We start from the raw sequence: 20779 nt of genomic DNA, 5'->3' as shown, positions 1-20779 counted from the left end.
TTCCTGCTGCTAAAACACTATTGTAGTAATGTTTAAAGACAGCTAATATAAAACATCCAAAATCTAAATAATATCCTTTAGATGAATGCAATGAGATTTAGTTAAGTCAAAATTAGGGTTTTTTTTAATAAAAACTAGATGAAAGCTGTGAAAATTACTGATAGGTGAAGCCTAATAAAGGCACTTTTGTTTGAACCCTGTGGAAAGTAGAAGACAGAGCTGGTGGACACGGCTACATTTATGTTTGCATTCCTGTAAGCTACTGACAGAATCTATAATGTAAAATGGAAAAGGAAACAACAATACTGAAACATCACTTACCCTCAGATCCTGATGGACCTTGATGCCCTTGTGGTCCTTGATCACCTCTAAAACCTGGAAGTGCTGGAATGCCACTTCTGCCTTGGAGCCCTTGTTTACCAGGTGCACCCCTAAAACCTTAAAAAAATTATAATGTTGAATCTGCTTGTTCGTAGAAAAGACAGGCTGGACGGAACCTCTGGATTAGAATAATCTAATTCAACCCCCTGCTTGAAGCAGGATCATTCCTATCCAGAGTGCAAATTATGGCAGAGCTTGGGGGTGGGGGGGTGAGCCCCCTACCTAAGAGACAAGAGCCCCCCCCCCGGAAGATTTGAAAATCATAACCGGGGTGGGGAGTCTCTGATTAGATTGCTCCTTCACTTAGGTGGACTTGGTAATCAATGGACTGGTTTAATTTTTTTTGCAGGCCCTCCTCCCCCCACCCCCAGGTCAAAATGTAATTTGAATCCTGTTCCTATCCAAATCAGCCTACACAAATCTGATGCAAGTGTTGTTATAATACGCATAAGAGATCCAAGGAAGACAGCTATGCCCCCTGCCACAGAGGAAAGCAAAAACCCCAAGAGTCCATACCAGTTTGATCATAGGATAAAATTCCTTCCTGACCCCCAAATGTGGCAATTGGTCTGACCTGAGTGGAGGGGCAAGACCCTCTAGTTAGGAACCTTTGGGTTTTAGTTCCAGCAGAAGCACTGGCACACCCCAGTCACAATCCCCAGTCTTGGCTGCAACCAACCCCCAATGCTTCAGTTCTTACCTGAATCACCTAATGGACCCTGGGGTCCAATCTCTCCTGGAATTCCTTGGGGCCCTCTCTGCCCATGTGGGCCTGGTAAACCAACCTCAGCCAACGTCTTAGAGGGTAGGGGAGTCAGCCCAGGAGAGCCTGGAGGTCCCTGAATGCCTATGACAAAAAAGAAAGAGCAAATTAATTTAGAGGGAGGAAAATAACTCAAATCCCTTCACTTGTGCACTCTCTCTCACCCATTGATGTACAAGGCTTATGCATTTTCATAGACATAAGGGCTGGAAGGGACCTTGCAATATCAGGTCCAGGCCCCTGCCCAAGGGGCAGAAAGTCAGCTGGGGTCAGATCATCCTAGCAGGGTAATCATCCAAGCATTTCTTAAAAGTATCTAGAGTACCTCAGAGGATAGGAAGGCACTCAACATCCTAGAGTACAGAGTAATTCTGCATCATGGGAACAGTATAATACCAGGCAAAAAAAACCCAAACCCAAACAAACTGGTGGAAGAAGACAAAGAGGTTGATAAAGCAGCAGATAAGAGATTATGATATAGGACATTGTGCAGTATTCTTTAAGTCCCATATCATTAAACACTGTCCTGTCTCTCCTCTTGTGGAAGGAGAGGCATGAGCATTGCTAAAATTGGGGTCTAATCTTATTTACGTTCCCCTGTCTCTTTTCTGTTGGCTTGACTTGATGAGGTGGACGAAGGCAAATATGGTAATTGCTGTGGCTAGTGTATGAAAGTTTTTGAACCAGGTCTTAAGTGTCAAGTAGGTTCCTTCTTTTAAGCCACAAGGCCATTCCAGATTGGTCCAGTCAAAAGTGTTTGATTCCCATCTTCAGATTCAGAGCAGGTGGGGTAACCAGTGAGCAGGTAGAATGTACAGTTTAAGTAAGTAAACCGAGCACCAGACAGCTCTTACTCACCAGTAACTCCTCTATTCCCCTTGGGTCCAGTGGGGCCTGTATCACCAGAAATTCCCACTGTGCCAACAGGGCCCATGACGCCTTGTTCTCCTTTCTGGCCTTTAGTGAAAAATGACACACAAAGTCATCATACCTTTGTGCAGACAATATAAATTAAAAGCCAAGTTATAAAGCCAAGTGCCATAGAAATCAGCACTTAAAAATAAAAAAAAGACAGTTTTTAATCATACATACCTTTTGCTCCAAAGCTCCCTAGAATCCCCGGTTTTCCTGTTAGTCCAGGGTCACCTCTAGTGCCTTTTGGGCCATCTTCTCCAACCACGCCTATTTGACCAATTTCTCCTTTGCTTCCTGGTGGAGATGGTATTCCACGCCTGCCCTGTTCTCCTTTATAGCCTGTTAAACCATATTGAGATTGGAATCCTCATTAAAAGGCAGGATATACAGCCTGCATTTAAGAGAAATTAACACAAAAAATGCCACCTCTTGGAAGAAAGCACATGTCTCTTTCCAGGATTCAGTCTCTTAACCCTTGCAGGTGGAAACAGATAAAAGAGACACATTTAGCAGTGCTGACATTGGCCTTATGTCCTGTACTTCTGTGGTATGGAAAGAGGGCTAGAATAAATCCTCCCGAGTCCAAAAATTGTGATTTAAAAGCCCCCGTTCTATTGTTGCCACCTGTTAGAGGTGTTTGAACCCACCAAACACTCCTCTGATAGTCCAAATATACCTTATCATTGCTTGGTCTTAAAAATAGTAGTAGTTATTAATGTAACCAAATGTATTCAATGTTATTTTGCTATAATAAGTACATTCTTGTTAAGGTGCTTAGATAATTTGTAAAAACAAAACAGCTTTGTCAGAGAAGATCGTAGCCTAAGGTAAAGAAGAAACAGGAGTGCTAAAGAGTATTCCGCAAAGGAGAAAAGAAGGAAAAGAGATAAGAAACATTCCATTATACTTTCTCAAAGATATAAATCCCAACTAATGAACACCTTTCAAGTGCACAAGAGATCTGGTTCAGTCAGTTCCAAAAGTTTCAGTGAAACAAAGAAATTTAAATAAAACCAATCAGAGATCATGTATTAGAATATTAGAACCAGCCATCTATAAATATTGAGTATAGGCTGGAGGGAAATTTGGAGAACTCAGCAAATTTAAAAAGACCTGCTGCCAATCTGCTCCTCCCACCTCTCATGTCTCCCCAGCCACTATAGGTGAGGATCTATGTTGTGCTGTCACAGGTAGCCAGACAAACTTTGCGATAAATGCTTGTTTTTCTGTTTTGAAAGTGCAAGCAAATAGAAGGTTGTGCTGTAGACCTGTTTCTGCTTCTTTTATCAATAGCCAACCCACAAAGTACCTGTAACAATGTGCACTTTACAGAGAGAAGCTATGTGGTCCCAAAGTAATTTTTCAGATATAATCCATGCAAGGAGTAGAGGTGGGAGGAATTTGATTTAGCTTGCTGTGCTGCAAGTTACAGGATTTTCCAGTATGTTGAACTATTTTAAAGTATTGTTTGGGAGTTTTCCAGCAGCCTTTCAGCAGTTGGTGGACTCAAAACAAAGGATCTTTATGCCTGATTGCAAAATTATTACAGATTTAAAATAAAGTTTGTCTCAATACAGGCTGCTTCCACTGAAGTGTGGCTAAAAGAAATCTTATTACAGCTTGAAACTTTCCTATTCTGAAGTTGAAAGGACATACTGTGGAGAGAGGTTGATAACTACAGTATTAAAGATTAAGGACAGGATTGTAAGTGCTTATCAATGATAAAACTCCCGTTGGTTTCAGCAGAAGCAGAGTTAAGCCAATGCTGGGTGCATTCATAAATACCACCTATTGTACTATTTGCCTAATCAATACAATGAAAATTCAGCTTCAAACCTGCCTGCCTGTGGTGAACTTGATTTCTGCAGCTGCTAAGCATATGCAATTGCCAATAAAAGCAGTGAATTAGAAGCTTGTTGAGGCACCCAAGTCTAAAATGTTGGTGCACTCTAAACAACACCATTAATGCACAGCAGCCAGTTGAACAGCTACTCACTACCAGCAGAGTTGTCCCATCATGCTTCCATCCTGTTTTTCTTGTGTGAGATATGAGCACACCTTGTCTAGTTTATATGGATTAATTTCAGTTGCTGTCACCCACTGAGCCAGAGGATGTACTCAGGGGGATGGGGATGACTAACTGTGAGCTAGATCTATGCCTGTCCTCACTTGTAAAAGCCAGCTGGGGGAAGCCTGAGGACATTTCTGGCCCCAACATTTCAGGTTGTCAATACCAGGTGTTCTTAAATCTGCAATTGTCTGGCCTGTACTCAAGAAACTTTCTTGATGCTGACTACCCAGGCAGGCAGCTATTACCCCATTTCCAACCTCCCATTTTTGGGAAAGGTCATTGAACGGGTTGTTGCCTGATAGCTCTATCCAAGCACATCTGGATGTAATCAGATTCCTGGGACCCCATCAGTCGGACTTTCATTTTGGGTACAGCAGGGACACTGCACTCATGGTTGATGATATTCATTTGGAGATTGATGGGAACTTGTACCCTGTTTTTCTTCAGTTGCCTTTGACACAGTTGACCATTAGGAGCTGATAATGGATTTATGTGACCCGGTGGGTATTTGCAGGATGGCTATAAATTGGTTCTGCTCTTTCCTAGCAGGGAGAATAGTGATGGCTGAGTGCTCATAATCTCCTTAGAGCCTTTCTTTTGATGTTCCCCAGTGCTCCACCTGGTTGCCACTCCTGTTCAATGTGTATCTGAGATTGCTGGGTGAGACCATGTGGAAATCTGGTGTGAAGTAGCATCAGTATGCTCTCTTTCTCACCTCACCTGGGCCTCACAGTCTCTGCCCTTTCAAAATGCCTGGCAGCAGTTTGCAATTGGATATGGGTGACTCAAGTGAAACTGAATACAGACAAGGGAGAAGTGATGGTGTGGGCAGGTGTGCTTTACCTGGATGGATTGGGAAACCTATCCTTGAACAGGTTCAGCCTCCCCTTGACACTCAGGTTTGCAGCCTTGGGATGTTCCTGGATCCACTGCTGCACCTGGATCTTCAGGTGGTATTGATAGTTAGGAGTGCTTTTCACCAACACCATCTGCTGAGAAGGCTGCAGCCTTTTCTTTCCGATTCAGATCTTGCCACCATCATCCATTCATTCATAACCTTGAGGCTAGACTACTGCAATGCACTTTTTGCAGGGTTGCCCTTTATTACATGTCTGGAAACTGCAGCTGGAGCAGAATGTGGTGGCCTACCTTCTGATGGGTGTGAGTTGCCAGGAGAATATAATTCCTGTGCTCCAGAGTCTGCACTGGCTTCCAATAGCCTTCTGGTGTAATTCAGAGTGTTGGTTCTGAATTGAGTGTTGGCCCAGTCTGGGCGCTATGCATATGAGGGACTACATTTTCCCTTATGCCCCATCATGATCCCTAATGTCAGCTGACAGCAACCTTTTGCTAGTACTACCAGTTCATCCAGTTCACTTAGAAAAACTATCAGGGTAGTTCCTCCTCAGCTTTGGAACTCCCTCCCTCCTGAGGCCCTCCAGAGCCTGGACATCTTCTGGAAGTGCTGTAAGACCTTCTCATTTGGGCAGGCATTTAGCAAGCAAGGCTAAGCTGCGATATTATTTCAGCACATTTTCATTCATATTTTATTTCAATATCCCGTTTATTCTTATATATTATTCTGTCTTACTGTAAGACACAATGAGTCTCTGATGCGAAAGTAGCATATAAATCTAAGAAACACATAAATAAGTAAATGACCTGGTATGTAAAATTTTCAGAGGCAGAGGAAGAGTGAACACCTTTCCTTGAAAGCTTGACATATCATATAGCTTAATAGTTCAGTTCAAGCATATTTTCTTAGCAAAATTTTGGGAACAATTATATGGTGATTTTTTCCCCATTGGTTTAACTAAGCTTATTACAGACTTACAAGTCTAGTTAAAAAACAGCAACCCATAAATTAATTTAGTGTTTCTGGAAGTTGCTAGACAGCAAAGCAAGCCGTACCAAAATGCTTCAACGATGACCTGAAGAAAGTACCTGTAGAAAGTACCTAAACATGTGGTGCTATTCTTTAAAAAAGGGTACTTCACTGAATCAGGGCTAAAATTTACAACCACACTGCTTTATTTATTTATACCCCTCTACACCTTAGCTCAGATGGTGGGGGAAATGTCTAGCCAATTGCCATAACTTCCCCTTTGGAAAGCCCCATTTTCACTGGTTGAGGAGGGTGCCCTATGTCACAATAAGAAACACTGCTAAAAATCTGTGTTAAATATTCTTTCTGATGCTGGCTACAGGGCACATGGCATGAATTACCTGGCACACCATATAGGCCTGGAGAACCAACATCACCCCGGATTCCTGATATATTTGAAACTCCAGGAGGGCCTGGAATTCCATCAAGCCCTGGGGAACCAGTTGGCCCTCGCTCCCCTGCAAGGAAGAAAAAGAAATCATTAATACCATAGAAACATGAACAAAAAATGATTAGATGAATCACAAATTGTTCTATGCAGCGAGTGTTGGATTTTTTTCAGAAGTGCAGAGGACCTACAGCTCCCATTGACTTCAGACGAAGCTGCGGTAGCTCAGCACTCTGAAAAATCATGCTTTTAGCACTTCAGAAACAACACTAACAAAAAACAAAGGTTATAGTTGCTTCCAAGCAGATGGAGACAGACAGACAATTATTACTTGTCATGCTTAATAGTGTTAACCTTAATCCATGCCTAGTGCTCTACTGTATAAATACTACTCCAAGATAGCTTAACATATGCTGGCTGTGCAGTGAGAGGGCAAACAGCACAGTATTGTATGTCCTATGAAATCAGTGGCTATTCAGAGCCCATTAACATGAGTAATTAGAGTCTAAAGGCAATTCTCAGATATCAACATTTTAAACTATTGAAAATCTGGACCCGGGCTCCATGAAACTATCCATTTAAATGGAAGACTGATGAAATAATGATATTGCACAGTGTCTCAAGAAGCCAGAAGCCTTCTAGTGTCTCAGGAAGCCTCAAGCTTCCACAAAGCCTTGTTTTTATTCTCTTGGTAAATATTTAACACCAACAAACATGAATCAAATAAGCAAAATAGCTATTTCTTAAAGGGGAGGATAGCATATCCAATGGTAAAGATGGAAACAGCACAGATCTTGGTGATTACAAGGAGGTATGGGTTGATAGTTTCTTTCAGGGTGAAGGGATAAGCCGTCAAAGGACATGGTGGGTGGGGAACAAAGTGTCAGACACACCGTAAATACATAGAAATTTCAGGTTTTAAATACTGGGAAACTGTTTAAGAAAACATTCATATAATAATATATGATACTATATCTATTATCTGTAGATGTCTTTATGGACAGAGTGGGCATATAGGGAATGGAAATTAAGAGCCTTGTTACATGTTGCACTTTGAGCTGCTCAAACATTGATTGATGTTAGTGCTAGCTTGAGTTTGGAGCAGTCACACCTAAAGGCTAAAAACCTTCTCTGACTGTCCCCCACCTGTACAACTGTGATTTGCTAGTAGAGGGCTGGTGAGCATGAGCCTAAGTAGGAGCTACAGCTATGAGCTGCTGCTGCTGCATGAGGACTGGCTTCTATCTCTGCTCTAAATTGGGGTGTGGGAGAGATGGGTTGGTAGCGGTGGAATATGAAGCTGGGAGGTAGAGAGAGTTAATGGGATGGGGGTGAGTAATGAAATGGGAGGTGGAAAGGAAATGGGGGTGGGGGAAGGGTGGTGAAATGAAGGAAGTCTGCCCCTAAAGGATTAAATAAAAAGAAGTAAAAGCAAAATAGTTTTATAAGAACTAACGAGGAAGTCAATTAAAGGTCTCATGTTTTAATAAACTGGTATTTGGGATTGGGGTGTAGGCAGGTGCTGGTCATGATTCCTGTCATGGCTAGGGATGGGAAGGTGAGGGAAAGTGTTTTGGGGAGAACTACTGCCCCTGCCCCAGGAAGGAAGCCCCAGATCATGGGGACCTAATCAGGCCCCCTACCTTGTTCTTCCCTCCTCACCCCACTCCTGGACTCATCCATGCAACCTGGCTAGCTGGCATGTGCTCTGTAGGTTGTTTGCATGGGGTTGCACTCCTGGGGGTGGGAAGGTCACACCCTTGGGGGTGGGGGGGCCTTGATTTGGTGCTAGAAGCATCTCCTGGGCAGTAGAGTTCAGAGGGTAGAAAGTTTGTCCACAAAGAAGAGGAGGGTGGGGGAGGGGACACTGTATCCTGGGATGCTGGAGGACTGCACTTTGGGCAGTTCATCTGTGGGGACTGGCCAGACATTTAATGGAACAGGGGCTGGTAACACAGAACAGAGAAACCTGCCCTGAAGCGGCATAGCTAAGCTGCCTACAGCGTGCTTAAAACTAGTTTCAGGTGTTAATGTGTGGAGGGGGTCAAGAGGGTGTTAAGAGCTCCAAAAACCACATACAATTAATGTGTAACAAGGTCTTGAGAATGTGGAATGCTCAAACATGGTGAAGCTGCTAACATTAAGGGGTTTTTTTTGGCTTGGGAGGGACCTGGTATCTGGAAATAGAATAGAAAAAGAGTAAAAAGCTGTATCTGCTTGGGGGAGGGTGTAATTAACTGTTTTTTGGTCATATTCTTTTAATTAAATGGTTCTATTAGATATACATAAGAACATTTCAGGACTTACTTAAAAGACAGTGAGGAAAGCTATTTGCTTTAAGGTTCCTCTAAGCCTGTCTCCAATAAAGAAGCAGGCCTTGTTTTGCCAGTTTGAGAGCTTAGACAGCATAGGCATTCCAAATAAAAAACCCTGCTCACAAGGGAAAGATGTGGCAGATGGGTTGGCCAAGACAGAAAGAGGCTCTGCGATGAGAGTCAGAAAAACTGGGCTTTCCCAGATCTGGGGAGTGGTAAGTCTTAGAGAGAGGGTGGCATGATTATAGTTTATTAAGACTGGCTTTTTGTCAAGTGTTTTTATTCTAAAAGGATGTTAATGTAAGGGTGCTATTTGGTCACTGGATACCGCTGTCCTAATTTCCTGAAGGCATAAAACACTAGCTAGTGAAAGGCTAAGTAAGGTCTGGGGGGGTCAGCCACAGCTGATCACAGGAGACTTTAACCCAGTGTCTGGTTAGGGAGGGGATGGAATGTGCAGTTATTTTAAAGAGAGAGGTAAAGGCTTGAATCCCAAGATCTGAGAGGGGATGTGCTAGAAAAGACTAGGAGGGATCAGAAGTGCAGTTGGCTCAATAGCTGTGATTTCAAAGGTTTAAGGAAAGATAACAAATATCACAAGATTCACAATAAAATCACCAGAGGTGGCAGCTCTGGGACCTCCTACATAGTATAGTAATAGTTCCACCAATATCAGCATTCTGTATTATCCTGCAGAACCAGTGGGAGACTTGGAAATGACAAAAATAATGAAACACTTTTGATTTTTTTTCAATACAGTTGTTAATAGTGGGCCCATGCTGAGAACTGCTACTCCTCTTATGTGCTTTCCAGATATTGAGTGAAAAGCTTATGGATTTGTCAAATGAAAACTGACAAGCTGGAACATAAATTGCATTTTATAAGACTCGGTGCTGGAAGCAAAATCTTGTTCCTTATTGAATATATTAAAATGTGGACCCCCTCTCTCCCCTTACCTTCCCAATACTTACCTTGATTGCCTCTCTCTCCTTTCTGACCAGGACCTCCTCTGGCACCTTCAAGAGTGCTTGGGTCTCCTACTTGTCCTTTGTCACCAGGGCCACCTGGGAAGCCTGAAGGCCCATAATCATCCAGACCTGTTGCAGAGTTAAGTATGAGAATAAATGTCTCAGGAGGCCCTAATACAACCATACTACTCACAGAAATGTGATACTAAAATGAAATTAAGGCTTCTAACCCTGACATTAACCCTGACAGAAGGAAAGGTATTATTCAAATGCTCTGTCTTTAATTCATCCAGGATAATTAGTTGTTGCAATGTCTAAGGTATATTAATCTATGCCAGTGGTGCTCAACCTTTTTCCCCAGTTGGGCCAGATAGGCAGGGCCCAGTCTGTCCATGGGCTGAATCTTGCCGGTGAACCTGATCTGACTCTCAGAGCAGCACGACAGGCACCATCTGGCAGCACAGAGGAGAATGGAGGGGAACAGGGAGCAGCCCAACCCCAGGAGGGAAACGGGGTATGGCCCAGCCTCAAGCCAGCCCTGTGGAGGGGGAGGAAAGGGGGCATGGCCCACTCCCAACCAGGGACTGGCTCTGGCCCTGATCCAGCCACAGGAGGAGAGGGCATGGTCTGGCCCTGATTCAGTTGTGCAGGGCTTGGGGGTTGGGTATTTGGCACAGGGAAGGGCAGCCAAATGAATGGTCATGCATCCCCTACCACCAAATGTCCCGACCCGTGCACACCCTGAGGGCTGGATGTGATAGTTCTGGGGGTCACATTTGGCTTGCAGGTCAGAGGTTGAGCACCCCTAACCTTTACTACTTTTTGCAAAATCTTGAAGCTACCAGATAAAATTCCATCAGGGAATGTGCTTAATTTTTAAATGACTCAGATAAGAAAACTATAGTATAAATACACCCCAAACCAAGTGTGAAATGGAATAATCAACGAAACCCAGTATCTTCATAAGTACACAGAATCTTTCCCACCTACCTGGTGATCCTTGCAGGCCTTTTGTGCCAGGCAAACCATCCAGTCCACTGATTCCTCGTAAGCCAGGTAAACCTGTTTAATTTTTAAAAAACCTTTATTATCTTATTCAGAGATTCAATAAGTTTGCTAAAAACTCTTTGGCAGGATATAGAAGCATTTGACTGAAAACACAGTTTCAAAGCTAGTCACAGAGGAACAATATAATGACAGCAATATGCATACAATATACAAACTTATTGCAAATACTGTAAACACTTAGTGTGTAATTCTCTTGATCTGCATATTTCTGTTGCCCTATTATCTAGTAAAGTCATGAGAGACATTTTTAAGTAGGAGCTGTGATCTGACTGTTGAAAGTTACACCAGGAAGAACCCCCTGTCTCTCCTCCCCTCTACAAACACCCCCAACAAACATAATAGTAATTATATGCTTATTACTACAGCTTTGTTAGGATTCATCTAGGCCTGTCTAGAATGCTCAAACCAAGAAAGACAACAGCAAGGTGGCAACATATTCAAGTTCTGTAATAAGAATCTGTTGAGAAGAAAAAAATCACTGCAATGTTTTTAAAGCATTCCAAAAATTCCTAATGGTTGCTATTACTAAAAACAGGGCATTTTCTGTTCCAGATCAGGAGATAATAAATAAAAGCACGTGTTTAAGGGACAAGATGCTGTTTTAAATCTGATAATTGACAATGTCTGTAGTTGTTGTTGAAGGATATCTTGTTGACAGTCTGCTGTACCATATGTCACTTATCTTCAAACTATGAGCTCGACATCAGGTAACTCCGCTTTCTGGTGGTCATATAGAAGAATTACATCACTCCCAATCCCGTGCACTGCTCAAAATAATATTAGTTTGCTGCATTTGAAAAAAACTGCTCACATTGCTGAATATTTAGTGTTTTAGTTTCTCATGATGACTGCAAAAAACATTTCTTGAAAATTAAGTCCTCCATCTATCAAAAACTTTCCCTCGCAATCAGTGCCAATGCACAGGAGCTGGTCTTCATATGATTTGATTTTTCTTGCATTATAAGTTTTCATCAATGCACCTGAGCTGTATAGGAAACAACTATTCTAAAAACATTTACTGTCGAGAGCTGTGTCGCTCAGAAATGCTAATGTTCCTCTTTCTTCCTCATCCCAAAGTAAACAAAATATTTAAAGGGACTTGATGGAAAAGTGTAATTACCTGTTGGTCCTGCAAAACCAGGCCATCCCTGAGTTCCTTTTTCACCTGGAAGTCCAGGAGCACCTGGGTCTCCTTGTTGTCCTGGTGGCCCAACAAGCCCTGGGAAACCTATGGGAGAAATATACATCATTATTACCGAGTCCATGAAAAAAATAACATATTGTGTACTAAACACTAATTTTGAAGTATTTATCACTTATTACATCATTATTACTAAGAGCCCATGAAAAAATGACATATATTGTGCACTAAACACTAATTTGCAGAATCTGTAGTCTTGCAGGGAGTTAATATGGGCTTTCTTATAAATAGGTAAACATCACGGCCTTGGATAACAGAAGTATGAAATAATCTATTTTGCAGTGTTGTGGCCAAAACCAAACCAAAAAAGGTAAAGAATGGAGCAGCCTGAGACACCAAAGGGCTGTTCCATTTAAGAGACAAGTGTGCGCTTTTAAGGGACATGATGCTGTTTTAAATTTGTTAATTGACAATATCTGTAGTTGTTGTTTAAAGATATCTTGTTGACAGTCTGCTATGCCATATGTTACTTATCTTCAAACTATGAGCTCAACATCCATTAACTTCGCTTCAGTGCAGTACTGCATACTTCATTTTTGTGCCTACCTGAGAAATGTAGATATAGATGGCAGGGAGCTCTTACTTATGTACTTAAACAGAAGTAAACAACCCAAACTATTTTACCCTAAGAATTTGGGCAGTCATTTTACCCATCTGTGCCTGTGTTTCCACCTAGATTGACTTGTCTTTGCCTGTTTTGACTACGGATTCTTTCTCATTATGTGTTTTGTACAAAGCCTAGTTTACTTAACCCTGAATCTTGGTTGTCACTAGGTAGTAAAATATGGATGGACTAATTGCTCTGAAAAAATCAACACATTCTCTGTTGTATGATAACAGATTTCTCGAGTTACTGATTTAAGAACAAGAATAAAGCCTGAGCACTGTGTGACCATAACACTGTGAGCAGGCACATCACTATCATCATCATCATTGAAAAAGTGAAAACTTCTAAATAGAGAACAGTTGTGAAAAATTATTTTTTAAATATAATTTGTTGTGACCATTTTTGTGCTTTTTAACCAGTTTATAGAATGGTCTACATTTTCAAAGGATTTTCAACGAACATTTTTTGAAAAAAAAAAGGAGGATTCTCCCCCTCCCCAATACTTTGACCAACTGTTCTCCTATTAGGATTTCTGAACTGTTAGGAAGAAAACCCATGTTTTACCGCTTTGTCCTTTTATACCAGGGAGACCTTGAGATCCTTTCAAGCCCTCAATCCCAGAAAAACCAGGATCACCTCTTTGACCTTTTTCTCCTGGGCTTCCTCTCACACCTGCAGACAACAGAAATGTTAAAACAGATTTCCTAAAACAAGCAATATAAATTAAATCTTGGTTTTACAAATGTCATTCATGTTTTCAAGCTAGAACTTCCCTCTCTCCTTCCTGCTCAGTGTTGGCCAGACCATGATCCTACTGGCATCAGTGACATGTCATTGCACAGGTCTTGTAGTATTTTACTAGAGTTGGTGCTTTTGGGTTCTGTATGATGTTGCATGCTTCAGAGCACTATATCCACATTGTCAAGGAAGAGGTAATGCTACATGTTTGTCTTAATGTAGCAAATGTGTAACATGTAGTGTTCAAGACTTGTGCCTGAAGGGACAGGTTCTGCAGCCATTGCAGATATGCAACCATCATATTTGTCTATCTTCCTAATTGATGCAAAATTTTTACTGAGTTCAGTGGGAATTTTGGGTGTCAGAGCAGTAAAGGCCAAACCTCATTTTTTAAAATTGGGAACATCGAGCTGTTTAGCTTCTTACTTTCAGGTATACTAGCTTCACTCTGCCCCTTGCTGATCCTGAGGAAATCACATGGGTGTAGGAACAGATACGGTGAGGGTCTGCCACTACGCTGTACCTGTTGAACTGTTCAGTGTGACAGAAAATTCATACGAATAATATCCTCATCCCACCCTGAACTGTAATGTGGGAAAACAATACACAATGAATAGTCTTTATTGCAAATGAAATTTATACCTGAGGATCCAGGTGTACCAACCTCTCCTTTAAGACCAGGGATTCCGGGTAAGTTTATAGTATCTCCTGGGGCACCTGTTTTAAGCAGAAATGAAAGAATGATGAAAACAGGTATTGATTTTGTATTTACTTACCATTTAGTGGTATGCTGAAGAAGATGCAGTTTTTAGAAGAAAGTATAAAACACACTCCTTCATTTTAGCTATCCCATAACAACAACAAAGATAAGATTATTAAAAGGGGCAGAGCATATGTACTTACAAAATGTAATGTTATCTTTGAAAGAGGAAACTAAATTTATACTGACTCCAGTGTGGGCTGAATCAGACCCTATTTGAAGGCCTTTATATCATGCAAGATTATTTTTCTAACCATTGTAAAAAGTCTTAGATATGAAAGTGGACTCACCAGATTCACCGGGTAAGCCAGATTCACCATAAAGGCCTGTAAATCCTTCAGTACCCTTTTCACCCTACCAAGTAGTTGAAAATGGATGTTAGTTAATTACAACAAATGTTTATTCAGTTATTAAAAACAGTTTTCATATAGAAATACCTTGGTAAAATACTAATATACTTCACACCTTCAAGTTTTTTAGCACTTCCTTATTTAATCCTTTGGCTGATAGTAGCCAAAATAAATCAACTAGTTGGTAAATTGTGTTTTCAACCACTTTAAAACTAGGAATACTAATTGTGTGCACAGTACTTTTTTTAGTCCAAGTCCATTTCCTGAAGTCTTTCCTCTGTCAAATCTTTCACTGAAGTCTGAAGAGGAGTTACCTGAGCAGGGAATGTTTAATTTAGCCTTATTACACAAAGAGATTGGCTGATTTTTCTGTTACATCTTTTGAGGCAAGCTGAACTCTTTCCAAGATGACTTATTTTGTTGACAAAGCACTCACTGAAAGTGTTCATAAATCCAACTTATTTTAAGGCCTGTTAATTCATTGGGAACTGCCCTTTGGAAATAGATTTAATTCTCTGATTTGGCCTCATTCATAAGGTTCGCAAGCAAAGTACATATTTTGCTGGTAGCATAATCAGATCCAGGGGAAAGGGAAGAGTGAACCTCATGTTTCGTAATAGTAACTTAGGAGAAACTAGCAGATTCAGTAGTAGAGCTGAGAAGTTCCAGAGGGGGAACCTGATCCTTCACTGAAAAAGCTGATGACTGAAATGTGGGTAATATGGAGTAGAGGAGGAACGAAGCTACATCCTTCAGTGAATGGTATCAGAAGAAACAGTGCTTGTTTCCTAGAGAGGACATGCTCCTACCTTTAGTTTAGTTATTCCATTTCAATTGATTTGATTCCATACCCCAATGCACAGTTTACAATTTGTACAAGACTGGTCTAGGCCTTATAAAAGGAATCAGAACTTGTGGCAGAACTGATATTTTTATTAGACCAACTAGATATTTGCAAAAAAAAAATCTTTATTTGCAAGCTTTTGGGTGCACACACCCCTCTTCAGGCATAGGAGAATACAAATATTGTAACATTTCTCCTAGGTGGAAATGAAGGGACACATTTATTGAAACAAAAACAACAAAACATCCCATCATAGGTCATTAACTTACTCTGATTCCTGTGCTTCCAGGGAAGCCTCTGATACCAGGAGAGCCAGGTTGTCCTGGGTACCCTAGACTACCTGTTACTCCTTTACTACCAATGTCTCCCTTTGCACCAGTAACATGACTAGGCTGTCCAGGAAAACCTGGGAATCCTGGTTCACCAGGTAAACCTGGCATTCCTTTAAGACCTGTTAAAGAAAGAAAAATTTAAATAGAAAACCAGGTGGAAGTTGATCGGTATGTAAAAGCTTGCGTGTAAAACTTTTTACAATACCAGAAACAGAACCAGGATGTAGTGGTACAAAGAGGTAGTGCTTTTGAATGATACAAATCCACAAGGTGCTTCCTTCCACATTAACATGTAAAAAAATGCTTACATTTGTTTAAAGATGCCAGGAAGGAAAATTCTGATAGTGGAATTTGAGCCAACACAGTACTGAATGAAAAAGACAGGCTGTGCTCCAACTCTATCAAATCAGTTGGTGTGCTTGTACACGTGACGATTGTCACCATGCACACATGACAAAAAATTCCTTTGTGTGGCTTAATAACATCACACAATACATATGCACAAGGTTTGGGGGGTTCAAATGAGTTTGCAGCATTGCAAACTAAGCCACACTCCCATGTAGTTTAGTTTGCAACATTGCTACTTGCAACGTTGCAGTCTTTAATCTGACAGCTCTCCCCCCAGCCGTGGGAGAGGCAGGCAAGCTCTGCCGAAAAAGAGGATTGAGCACCTTGCCACTTCCTCCTTTAGCAGGTGCGTGGTGGCTGCAGGTGTCTGCTGAAGGTAGAAGCAGTCAGCAGCCCAAACCGTTGTTTTTTTCTTGGAGCTTGCCTGCCCCTGCCACAAGTGGGGCTGAGCTGCCAGTGGGCAAAGTGGCCCCTGAGCTGTGGGGGCCCCTGGTCCTTCCCTCCTCAGCAGGACCCCCTGGGAGTGGCCTGGCAGGCTGCTAATGGGTTGGGTGCTGCCCCAGCTTGGAGGCAGCACTTGGCCAGATCCAACTCTTCCCCAAGTTTGCTGGGGCTTCCCGTGCCCCATGCACTGTTCCTGCCGCCTTGCCCCGACCTGGGACTGCCTGGGAACAGGCTGGCTTGCCCCTGGGGTAGTGCAGGGAGGCAGCACGAGGGCAACTGGGTGTGCGGGTGGCTGGAAAAGGTGGCGGGGATGGTGCATGGGGTGCTGAAAGCTTGCCAAGCCTGAGATTCCCCGAGTCTACCTGTGCACCATCCAACACTCCATGCACCATCTTCACCACCTTCTCTGGCTGCCAGCATACCCAGCTGCCTGTCTACTACCTCCCCATGCTGCTCTAGGGGCAAGAAAGCCCATTCCAGGGGGGTCCGAGGCAGTGGACAGTGCACAGAGCACTAGAATGCCAGGTGGGCTCAGGGAAGAGTTGGATCAGGCTGGGTGCTGCCTCTGAGCAGGGGCAACATTCAGCCTTCTAGCAGCCCACGCAGGCCTGGGTCTCCAGATTTCTAACAGTTGGGTTTAAAACATGGATGAACCCTCAGTCCTTCTCCCTTCTCTCCCAACTTATGCCAGATACACACATAACCTTCGGACCAGCTCAGTCTATGCATGAATGCTCACATATCCACAGTGCAGAGGGAGGGCCCCAAATACCCAGGTACAAAGCTAGAAAACTAACATTTAGAGGGCAAAGAGATATAAGAATTCTACCCCATGTGTTCAAGACTTATGCTGAGAGTGAATTCACTAAAATGATACAGTTGGATGTCCCATCTGGAGGTACTCTGGAGCCCGAGATGATAAACGCTTAACATGTAAATGGAGACACCTGCATTGGATTTGGATCTAATTTCAGTCTCCCAAACTACAATTGTAGCATCTGAGATACACAGGTAGAATCAAGCCCACTGGTTGTTGTTTTTTTTGCCATGATAGCCATGATGTGATGCTGTAGTCTGGTGGTATAATATATTCAACTTGTGTATAATACCTAGGGCCCAGTTTAAATTGTGGGCCTGGCTCACTAATACTGTGGTGGGGGCCACCATTTTCATGCCCAGATCATGGCGCTCCCCACACACCCTGTTCTGATTTAGGGCCAGGGCAGGTTTAGGGATAGGTTTAATTGCAGCAGGAGAGGCATTTTTGAAAAGGGAATTCCCTCCCTGCGTGCCAGAAACAATGCGGGGCAAATGGCTGCTACTGCTGTTCCTGCTTCTTCCAGTGAGGCAGGGCAGGGAGCCATGAGCTTTTCAGCAGTGATCAAAGGCCTTGTGAGCAAGACTTCTGCCTGCAACTAAACCCAATCCTTGGCCATGTGCTCCTAGGCTGGGCCAGCCCCATCACAGCCCCCATCTGGGAAGCCAGGCTGCAGCCCTGGCACTGGGCAGGGGAAGGACTATTTGCTCCTTTGCATGTGTGTGCTCTCCCTCTGCTCTCAACCCACAGTACCCCAGTTTTTCCACCTGGAGGAGCAAACAGCTCCTCCCCTATCTGGTGCTAGGGCCATCTGCCAAGGCAGCCCCCAGGTGCCCTCAACCCCCCACACCCTAGTTTTCCCACCTGGAAGAGCAAATATCCCCTCCTGTACCCATCCCTAAGCTCTCTCCTCCCCCTGTCCCTTTTTGCAACCCTTCCCTCCCTTCTCTGCGCTAGGCTTTTGCTGCTGGCTGGGGAATGTCATGGCATGTTGTTGCAAATCACATTTTTCATGAAAATTACTTAATTTCATGGTTTTCATGAAAAATGCAAAATTGCTATTTCAACCAGGCCCTAATAATAATGGAAAGGCTTCTGAATAGCTGCACAACATTTAGTAACTAATAAACCCTCATGAACATTTCTGCTTATTTTGCTTTTTACCTTTAAAGCCAGAATCCCCTTTTAGGCCAGTTTGTCCACTATCTCCTTTTTCACCTTTAACTTCCACGAGCATACCGGAATCTATTTTTGGTGGCTTTCCTGGTTCTCCTTGTTCCCCACGGTCACCTAAGATTAATAGGACAGTCAGCTTTGCCACATCAAAACATAAAAAGGACAAAACAGACAAAGGTCTTAATGTCCAGAGCCACCACAGATATTTGTGCACTCATTTGGATGGAAAAGTCAGGAAAAATAACATTTAACCCTTGGAAATGTTCTATATAACACAGTAATATACTTGTCCCACATAGCTTTAAAAAATAAAACAATGCTAGGCATCAGTTCACTGTGAGATTATTTAAGAATCACCACATAACCCAAGATGTGATAATACTGATCTACATACGTCAGGATGCATTACCTTCTAGGACATGCAAGTATCTGACGTAATAGCTCATAATCAACTGTCTGTGACAGATAGAAACTAAGAAGTTTGGTTGGTTTCTTTTTTCAGCTTGAAGCTATGAAAAGTAGGATTTGGTCTTTATAACTCTGGGGAGAGCTGGCTCCCTGAAACAGTCTGTATTGACTGCCATTTATTGAAGATCAAGTTTAACTCATAATTTGTCTAATCCCAAGAGATAGAGCTTGGTCTTTCAAAGGGCTCCTTCTGGGAAGGAATGGTAGAATTTCTGAGCAAGATTCACTATCTCAAAAATGCATTTTACTTGTACTACAATTACACTTCACATGTAAGAAACAGTGACAGTACTATAAAAAATAAACATGTGAGTCAATACCTTTGGAGCCTGGATTACCCTGTTCACCTTTTAGACCAGAAATGCCAAAAAAGCCTATTTCTCCTTTGACTCCTTTATGTCCTTGAAATCCTCGGTTGCCTGTCATGCCCTTGAAACCTTCAATGCCAGGGGAACCCTTAGCACCTTTCAAAGAAAAAAGTAAGAGAAATGTTAAACTAATCCAAAACGGACTTGATCTTTTCTCCATGCTGAGTACCCGCAAACTGGAGACATGGGGGTAAACCTGCACAGGGGTTTGGGTGGGTTTATTTGTTGGATGCACAAGCTGCCAAGTGGAATCCTAAAAATGATGTCCAGGTTCACTTTTGTATAGTGCATAGGGAGAGCCATGTACCTAAAGATAGGCCTTTCAGAAGCCAACAAACTGAGTAGGGAATAATTTAAGCTAACCTGCAGAATATGCTGAGGAGATGGCTGGGCCTGGGTGCACACAGTATTTCTCAAAAGGTAAATGTGCACTTACTTCTGCTCAAGGTTCTCATTCTTGTGCCCACTGCTAGAGTAAGGAGCAAAACTCCTCACCTTTTATTATTCCTTATACCTCAGGCATTAGGGCCCTGATTTGGAAGACCTGTTTTCAAATCCCCTTTTATTTGCCTAGGAGCAAATGCTTTAAACCTAGATCCTTCACATCGTAGGTGAGCATCACAATGGCACAGGCTATTCTCTGAGAAGTAATCAAGGAGCTGACATTGGTTTTTGAACTTAAATCCCAGTTCTGGGTGACAATGCAATGGATAGAGACTAATCTAGTCTCTTTTTATGACCAGGTTACAAAACGCCTGGACGCAGGAGTAGGGGTGGAGGTTGTATAATTAGACTTCAGGAAGGCCTTCGATATGGTATCTCACCCCATACTGGTGAACAAGTTAAGAGGCTGTGACTTGGATGACTACACAGTCTGGTGGGTGGCGAATTGGCTAGAGGGTCGCACCCAGAGAGTCATAGTGGATGGGTCGGTATCGACCTGGAAGGGTGTGGGCAGTGGGGTCCCGCAGGGCTCGGTCCTTGGACCGATACTCTTCAATGTCTTCATCAGCAACTTGGACGAGGGAGTGAAGTGTACTCTGTCCAAGTTTGCGGATGACACAAAACCATGGGGAGAAGTGGACATGCTGGAGGGCAGGGAACAACTACAAGCAGACCTGGACAGGTTGGAAAAATGGGCAGAAAACAACAGAATGCAATTCAACAAGGAGAAATGCAAAGTGCTGCACCTAGGGAGGAAAAATGTCCAGCATACCTACTGCCTAGGAAATGACCTGCTTGGTGGAACGGAAGCGGAAAGGGATCTTGGAGTCCTAGTGGACTCCAAGATGAACATGAGTCATCAGTGTGATGAAGCCATCAGAAAAGCTAATGGCACTTTATCGTGCATCAACAGATGCATGACGAACAGATCCAAGGAGGTGATACTTCCCCTCTATCGGGCACTGGTCAGACCACAGTTGGAATACTGCGTGCAATTTTGGGCGCTGCACTTCAAGAGGGATGTGGATAACCTGGAGAGGGTCCAGAGAAGGGCCACTCGTATGGTTAAGGGCTTGCAGGCCAAGCCCTACGAGGAGAGACTAGGCCACCTGGACCTCTTCAGCCTCC

At 42.8% G+C, this 20779-nt stretch overlaps 1 protein-coding gene across 2 annotated transcripts in view; it reads right to left on the bottom strand.

The window, feature by feature from the left end:
* Positions 1 to 20779, bottom strand: part of COL4A2 (collagen type IV alpha 2 chain) — a 225864-nt gene that overhangs the window by 8593 nt on the left and 196492 nt on the right. For both annotated transcript variants that reach the window (XR_003092498.1, XM_006017230.1), the window contains exons 31-44: positions 19160 to 19303; positions 18360 to 18485; positions 15524 to 15705; positions 14351 to 14414; positions 13943 to 14017; positions 13127 to 13234; positions 11875 to 11982; positions 10677 to 10748; positions 9690 to 9815; positions 6357 to 6473; positions 2237 to 2398; positions 2003 to 2101; positions 1082 to 1228; positions 322 to 438 (exon numbers count right to left, since the gene is read on the bottom strand). Coding sequence is in view for 1 of the 2 variants with exons in the window: in XM_006017230.1 (XP_006017292.1) it covers positions 322 to 438; positions 1082 to 1228; positions 2003 to 2101; positions 2237 to 2398; positions 6357 to 6473; positions 9690 to 9815; positions 10677 to 10748; positions 11875 to 11982; positions 13127 to 13234; positions 13943 to 14017; positions 14351 to 14414; positions 15524 to 15705; positions 18360 to 18485; positions 19160 to 19303 (1647 nt within the window). In the remaining variant the exon portion in view is untranslated. The remainder of the gene's footprint in view (positions 1 to 321; positions 439 to 1081; positions 1229 to 2002; positions 2102 to 2236; positions 2399 to 6356; positions 6474 to 9689; positions 9816 to 10676; positions 10749 to 11874; positions 11983 to 13126; positions 13235 to 13942; positions 14018 to 14350; positions 14415 to 15523; positions 15706 to 18359; positions 18486 to 19159; positions 19304 to 20779) is intronic.

The sequence above is a fragment of the Alligator sinensis genome, unplaced genomic scaffold, assembly GCF_000455745.1.
Source record: "Alligator sinensis unplaced genomic scaffold, ASM45574v1 scaffold288_1, whole genome shotgun sequence".
NCBI classification, from domain to species: domain Eukaryota; kingdom Metazoa; phylum Chordata; order Crocodylia; family Alligatoridae; genus Alligator; species Alligator sinensis.
The sequence above is the reverse complement of the archived record's forward strand: the minus strand, read 5'-3'. Positions and strand labels throughout refer to the sequence as shown.